Source organism: Triturus cristatus, chromosome 4_2 (genome assembly GCF_964204655.1).
Source record: "Triturus cristatus chromosome 4_2, aTriCri1.1, whole genome shotgun sequence".
Taxonomy (NCBI): Eukaryota; Metazoa; Chordata; class Amphibia; order Caudata; family Salamandridae; genus Triturus; species Triturus cristatus.
This window is the reverse complement of record NC_140586.1, coordinates 669438075-669446118: the sequence shown is the minus strand read 5'-3', so window position 1 is coordinate 669446118 and position 8044 is coordinate 669438075. Positions and strand designations below refer to the sequence as shown.

At 42.2% G+C, this 8044-nt stretch overlaps 1 protein-coding gene across 2 annotated transcripts in view; it reads right to left on the bottom strand.

Annotated features, from left to right (window-relative positions):
* Positions 1-1035: 1035 nt before the first annotated feature.
* LOC146834875 (cytochrome P450 2J2-like) overlaps positions 1036-8044 on the bottom strand; it is a 412959-nt gene continuing 405950 nt past the window's right edge. For both annotated transcript variants that reach the window (XM_085602473.1, XM_085602474.1), the window contains exons 8-9: positions 4685-4823; positions 1036-1644 (exon numbers count right to left, since the gene is read on the bottom strand). In XM_085602473.1, coding sequence (XP_085458599.1) covers positions 1463-1644; positions 4685-4823 — 321 coding nt within the window. In that variant the 3' untranslated portion in view covers positions 1036-1462. The remainder of the gene's footprint in view (positions 1645-4684; positions 4824-8044) is intronic.

The following is an 8044-nucleotide window of genomic DNA, read 5'->3' as shown; positions in this document are numbered from 1 at the left end:
AAGGCCTAGATGTAAACTTGCCCATCTTCACATTATGTTGTCTCCAAGGGCTAGTCTGCCAGCCTCCTGCTATGAGCCACAGGGACATAACAGGCTTCAATCTACCTGCACATGCAGGCAGATCCAGCCAGAGGACCTGCCTGATCCCCATGTGATGCCTCTCAGGTCCTGAACCATTGGTGTGATCTCAGAGAGGGTGATGTTAAGTTTTAGGGCTCTTTGCAACTGCAAACGGGCTTGTTGGTGTTGAATCTTTGTTACTTGCACAGCCCGGCAAATCACGTCAGCCAGACTCTTCACACAGCAGCATCAACCGCTCTCAAGGAACACCACCACAAAAGTCTGTCCCGACCGCTTGCAATGACAACAGGATCTCTGCACTATAGCGATGACTGTCTGCAACACCCGGTCTGCTCTTTGTGTTCTATATCGGCAACTCTCAGTGATACTCCTCTGCTCCTCCACCACAAACGAGACTCTTTGCGCTGGACTGAGAAGGCAACTTTTCAGCTGGACTAACCTGGTTCCTCTATCCAACTCTTGCTCCATTGTGGTCCACCTGAACGTGTGATTTTCTCCTGATTTCCAGCTTTGGGCTTTTTGGATCTATTTTCACAAAATCTTTACAAAATCATAACTCTGGTTTTACTGATTAGATTGTTGCAGTTTGTGTGTCAATTTCTTTTTTACATTGTGCTCTATTTGTCTAAATTGGGTTTTTCTTTTCTTGTGTTTTCACTTTTATACTGTTTGAAGTGCTACATAAATACTTAATACAATGTCTCTAAGTTAAGCCTAACTACTCTGTCCGTAGCCACCAGAGGGTTGAGAGAAGGTTATTTTGGGGTTTCGTTGTGCCTCACCCTGACAAAGATTATGGTTGCTGCTTGAGTAGGGTTTCACCCCCTCTACCCGAAATCCAAATCCGCACAATCACATGAGGCATATCTTTTAAGCAAACACAGAGGTGAGGCTTTAATTCAAACACATCATTTTCCATCTATTCGCTCCAAAGAAAATAAGTGAGAAATGTGCTTTATTTTAAATGTATTTTTTATATTTATTCAAAAGAACGTGAATTGCACTGTGTTTTACAAAACAACACATTTAATGTCCCAGGTCATAGTGGGAGCTGTTCTTTCCCAGTCAGAGGAGCTAGCCGACAATTGTCAGATACACTTTAAAGGTAATTTTGATTGATTGTATGATTAGCTGTGTGAAGCAATCAGTTAATATATATTGTTTACTGAGTGCGTTTTTTCTGGTTATAAATCTTATGGTGTGACTTAAGAAACTGTAAAAACATTTTAATTACACACACTTTTAACCTCTTTAAGTTGATGAGTACACATCTGCTATCAAGACAACAATCATGTAGAACTCTGGAAATCTTAAATGAGATTCAAGGTGCAATATCATAAAAAAATATATATATATATTGACTGGATTAAATTCAATGCCTTTAGCAGCGAGGAATGGCACAAATCTTGTAAGGAAGGGGAGAAAGTGTGAGTCCAAGTGTGAATTTAGAAACATTTAATTGGACATCCTTGGGTGCCTCGAAGCGGAACCTTTGGAGAAGAGTGGTGAAGTAGAGGAAGAGCTCCATTTTTGCCAACTGTTCTCCAAGACAGACACGGTTTCCTAAAAAAAAGCAGACAAAATACAAATTTGGTGAAAAATAAAAGTAGCTGCTATAGGCATGGCATCTTTAAAAAAAAAAAAAAGAATTTACTGTCTTTATTAAGTTTTTTGCAATGAAATAACATCTTGCATCCGATTAGGCGGATATTACATTCATGTGCATCATCAGCAATTTATTCAGACTCTCATTCAACGTCTGGTTAAAACATCAACCTTATCCATGACTCCTCATCATACCCATTTCAACATTATGACTTAATAATAGTGCTGATCCCCAGTCGATCTCTTTCTCATGTGATTCAGTGGGCCCAGTTGAGTAACCGCTCCTCCCCCATTCTCAGGAGACTCTAATAAATACCCCCATAGGGAATCCCACATGTCTCGAGGCTGGGAGGAGGGTGTTAACTGCTCTGCATAGTTGAGTGATTGCTCCTCACAACATAGTAAATCTTGTAATCATTCCTTAAACGTAGAGGCCCTCCCCCTCCGCCATTTACAGGCCACCCTTTGCTTATCCAATAGTAGCCCAAGGAAGACGTATCGGTGGGTCGGTAGTTCCATCCCTTCTCTGTATCCTAGCAGCGCCGTGAGAAGGGTTATGGGAATCTGAGATCCCATCATCTGCTCCAATGCTTCGAAAACCCTTAACCAGTAGTCCCTAATAGGCTCGCATTCCCATGCTAAGTGTAGGAAGTCCGCCCCTGCCCTACCACACCTGTCACATTTGTCATCTGGTCGTAAGTGAAACCATTTGCTGGCAGCAGTAGTGCCATTGTCCATCTTCAAGTGGTGTGCCTAGCTCCTGATCCCAATGCAGACGCGAATCTCATCTTAGCTCAGTATTCTCGTTCTGAATGCTATGATACAGTATCGCAATAACATGTGTAGGGCTATCGCGTTGAAGCAAAATGTGTAAGGGAGGTAGCACAAGAGGTTTGTTGGGGAAATCGGGGGTGGTTTTGCTAACGTCTTGTCTTAGCTTAACATATAGGAACCGCTCCACAGGGATGGGATGAGTGCTTTTAAAGAATGCCCCTGACCCCTATTCTGGAATAGGCCCTCTTCATATAAATCCCCCACTCCTTCACCTGACCCCCAGAAGCATACAGCGACGTCCAGCCTCCTGCGTCACCTGAAGGTAGAGGTGCCAAGGGACTCCCACCTAACAATGGAGCGTACAACATGGGTACCTGCAATTGCTTGGCTACACCCTACCAGGCCTCAGAGATACATGCGACTGTTGAGGGATCCGCCTCCCTGGGGCGGGGAGGCACCCAAAAGAACGCCTTTATTGGAACAGGGTTCATGTATCCCTGTTCAATGGCTAGGTGCGGCATATATTGGGGTGTCAAAACCAGTATGCTGTGAAATGAGACTGGGCACAAAAGAAATAGAGTTCCATTTCTGGAGCCTCATAACAGATGAATAAGCAGAGTTTTTAGAGTTTAAGAAAAGTGCCGGGTTGTAAGGAGTATTAATAAAGAGATAAAGTTACTTCGGCAACACCACCATTTGTATTAATGAAATACGGCCTGCCAACGAAAGGGGCATAGAAATCCACCTTTTTGTCGAGTTAGTCAGAGCGCTCAATGCTATTCCGTAATTGGTATGCATCCATTCTGTCCTATCTCTTGCGACAACTATCCCCAAGTACTTAATCTCCTAGTCACATTAGGCCAGTGGGTAGTCTGGGACAAACCTCTGGACCATAGGGGTAAGAGGAAAAATCTGGGACTTCTCCGAATTTAAATGTATTCGGGAGCGCATCCCACAGTTGATGAACTACCGCAACATCGGATTGAGACTGAGTTTGGGGTCTCGAATGTATAGCATGATGTCATCTGCATAGAGGGATATTAGCAAATGCTTGTGGGGTATTGAATCACATCTTCCCAGATGTACTGCTGAAGTCTGGCTGCCAGCGTCTTCACTGCCAGCGTAAATAAGAGAGGGGATAATGGGCATCCTTGCCTTGTACCTCGTGTGATATTGAAGTCGGGGGAGTACGCTCTGTTAATCAACACCCTTGCCTGCGGCTGGCTGCACAGTAACTGAATCCAGGCCTAGAAAGCGGGTGGAAGCCCCATTTCCTTGAGAAAACCATGTCTACTTTTCGTAAATGTACAGCTTTCCGGGCTCACCCATGGGTTTTGCACCTATTTTCACCACAAATTGCAAGTAGCAGAAAAATTAACTACCTTTGAAACAAAATTCAAAAGTGTGGTAAATAAAAGATTTTTTATGCAACTGAGCTTGCTCTGAAGAGCTGGGATAGATGGTGATGCTTGTAGAGCAAACCTTTTGTCAATTACGTTTTTGAAAAAAATGCTTTCTTGTGCAACTCCATCAAAATATATCCAAAAACCTTGGGTACCTTTAGCATCCCATTGTAGCTGGAAAAAGTAACACATTTTGAGTAAAAACCTTATGTGGAAAAACATAAAGTACCCCAAATACCAAAAAAAGGGCTTAGCATTCTAGCAGGAAAAAGCTTAGCAGCAAAAGATTAAAAAGAGGTTAAAGTAGGTCGCAATTTATGAAAATTGAAAAATGATGTTAATGTAAATGATCTTTTTCGAAAAGTTATTTTTGCAAAAGTTGTTTTGGAAAACGATTTTCTCACATGGAACATTAGGGCCTACTACTGATACACACAGGTCACTTCGATTATATTGCACTGTAATTAATTACTTGATGCATCGTGATAGATGTTTTTGCAACAATAATGTATCTACATTATATTGTGAAGGCAAGTGTTGTAGTTAGAAGGCAGTATAGTCTGCAACTACTAAGGTAGGAGATATGTTTTTTCATACTAGGCCTTTAGGTTTCAGCAAAAGCAGATATGCCAGTACAAGCTTCATCCTCCCTCTAACTCCAAATCTCCCCCAGCTTCTAGTCCAGGCAACACACCAAGATTGCATTACATCATTCCCTCTCACCATTCCAGGTGCCAGCTGAGACATCCAGGGCATGGAAAGTAAAGAGTAGTACACAATATTTTACCACTCAGCACATAAACCAATGATCTCCATCTTACCAATCAAGAAAGGTAGAAAAGCGTCACGCTTCTTAAATTCGCCATTATCCAGGAAATGTTCCGGGTTAAAGATGTCAGGGGTTTTCCACTCATTCTTATCGTACAGAATCGATGTCAGATTTGCCATCACAGTAGTTCCCTGAAGATTGAATAGACATGCCTTAATATACTGGATCTAATTGCTCTTAAGAGGTGGAGAAAATTAATGACACTTGTTTGCTGCAGAACTTCATTATATATACAAAGGGGGGGGGGGATCTCATGAGAATGTTTGACAGTGGTCGGAAAGAAAAGGTTGTGTACTTTATAAACACCGAATGCCTTATTCAATTGGGTACTTCTAGTTACAAACTCTTGAGAGCTGGAGGACAGGTGGTAAGATTACAGTCAGCTGCTCTAAGGCTTTTATGACTAGGACATGTCCTTTCAGCACCAAACACTGCAAATCAACATCCATTTAAAACAATACAGGCAGCCAAGCCTTTTGACTCTCTTATACGAAAATAGAGCAAAAACGAGCAATAATGATGGCCGCTCTAAACGAGAGAATACTTGGATTATCGGTATCTTGAGTGGAAATTGAAAAAGGAAGTTAGGTTTTCAAGCAATTCCAATGGCATTAGTATCCTCCTTTGAGCAAACATTTAAGCAAGGGAGAATCTTAGTTCTCTCAGAGCTCAATTGAAATCCAGACTTTTGTAGTGACGGACCAGAGGAATTAGAAATGTACATCCAAAAAACTGGCAACCTGAATTCTTTCTAAAGACTAACAGCAAATCTCTTCAGGGAGCACTACCTCTGCATCCAGAAGTACTTTTGTTACCCACCGGACTGTAAATGATCAGACTCGTACCACTGGGATCTCGAACGATGTTCAGCATTTAGACACCCATCAGCAAGGAAACATCAGTACAGATACACACATATTTACACCAATGCCTCCTCCCCATGTATCATGAGTGTTACGTGTACACCTAAATTACTCCAACAACAGCTGAAGCAAAAATGGAAAAGAGGGTAGAGGATGTTCCTGTCAAGTTATTCTTTTCAGTAAAATATTCAATTTATGAAGGTAAAGGCCATGCAATCATTATATAACAAGTGGACCATGGATCGGAAGGCCTCCACATCCAAGCCAATGTCTCTAAAGCTGGGTAAACTCTCCAGCATCCCCACGATAATACACAAAAATAATGTTTTGATGAGGATACGCACCCCTCGGAAAATCTTCTCTGGTCTGCCCATTTAATTTTGGTCCACAATTTTCTAATATAGATGTGAGCATATTGCTGCTCACGGAGCATGAATTTTGACAGAGAAATGGATCCTCTCCTTAGGGTTGCATTTCTATGTAGTATATAAAGCAAATGTGTTTGTTAACAAACACAGAAAAGGCTGAGATCTAGTTGGAGATGACAGCAGGGTGTATTTCAGAATGATATAAGTGATGTATCCTGAAAAATAAAATAAGTGAAACTCTGAGAAAAAAATATTTTTTAGGGGTCCTGCATTAACCAAATAGCCTGGCATTGACAATCAGATTTCTGATTCCATTTATATTCTGCTGTGCGTGGGTTTGGCCAGAGCATTACCTTTTACGAAAGCATCCTAAGGTTACCAGTAGTCGGCTCGAGTGACCATGTAACATGATCAGTCTCTAAGCCAGTATTAGCATTCAATAGGGCTACTGCCATTGATGAACATCACTGAACATTGATTGGAATGTCAAGTGACCCAACTACCATTGCACCATACGTTTGACAATGTAATGCTAATTTTAAAGATAAGTGACAGAGCATGGCAGCCTCTGATCCTCAAGACACACATCCTCTAGATGCAAAGTGATGGAATGAATGCTTGAATTAATCTCAACCACTGGCAATGGCACAGTCAGCATTCCAGTACTCCTTTAATAGCCCTCTATGCCTCCCTAGACAGAGATCTGCCATGTATATCATGCTCACTGTGCCATAGGACTCAGGCTACAGCTCACTGATGAGGCCTATGTAGGCCAAACCTGATCTGGGGTTGCTTATGAAGGGAACAAGCATGGCAGTTTGGGCTGGTCTATTCCTATCAGAGCAGGAAAAAGATTGATTTGGATATGGCCAGTGGCATAGCTAGTCCTATGGCCGTCCATGGCGGCCCCTGCATTTACCACCCCGCAGGCGTGTGTAGGAGCGTTTGGGGGTTGCTGGCGATTTCCCCGGTGGCCCCATGGATATGGCTGGTCTCTGTCTAGAGAAGGTTAGTGATAAAAAAACAATGAAGTGGAATGTTTTTCTGAGCGATCACCAGTGGTTGAGATTAGTTCAAGCATTCCTTCCATCAGTTTGTTGTTTGTTGCAATTTCTCATTGCCATCATTTTATACCTTATCGTATGGGTAATATTCACCTTTTAAATGAGTTTTTTTGATGAATGCAAAGTTTGAGTACATTAAAGACATCACCTACGTTTTTACCGTGATTTAAACTATCTGGGTTCGTGCTGTTTGACCTGCCTGCTTGAGAGACATAGGAATGTTTTGACAAAAAAAATACTGGCTGTACCTACTGTCTAGCGGGGAAGGACAAGGCTCTATCCACCCTGCGTTCAAACTTACACCTAGTACCACTCTGGAAAAAGGGCAACGAGCAGTGTGATACAATAAATAACTATAACAATTATACAATGAACAAATATGGTTGATTCGATTATATCAGCAATGACCCCTTGAACCATTAAATAAAGTTGAAGACACAATGGTTATCCTTCCTAGGACCCTAAGAATGCCCTTGTGTTTATATCAAGCCTCCAGTGTTCAAATAGTATGTATGGAATGCAAAAGGCCTTTCTATGTTTACTGTGAGAGATGTGTGAAATACACAGCGGAGGCAGCATGCAATCTAAATGGAAGGTTTATTGCAGGTACGTCTTCATCGGCCCCAACCACGCGCACAGCCAAAGGCAGGTCCACCGTGTCCAGTCTCCAGCCGCGGTCTCATCATTCCCAAATCCCAGAGCCCCTTACATTACAGGTGGTGATGATGCCCGGTTACATATTTGTTATACTGTCTCAGCGGGTGCTAAATATTCCAAACTAATTATGCAAAGTAGACCCACAGAATGCATTCAAGCTGTGAAGCGGGAAAGTGCATCATTATTTATGTTTTACAGAAAAAACTGTATAAAGGTTGATTCTCAGCCGCCTTTGAGGAATATTCCTTGTTAAAGCCGCTGAACAACATGTCAGAGACGCACAGTGCTGAGGTTAAGTGTTATCCGCAGTAAATACCCAGAGTAGGGCATTTAATCACATAACCTTAGAATGCTGTCAGTAAGGCAAAAGGATGCCAGGAGGTGACGCATGCAACACCGT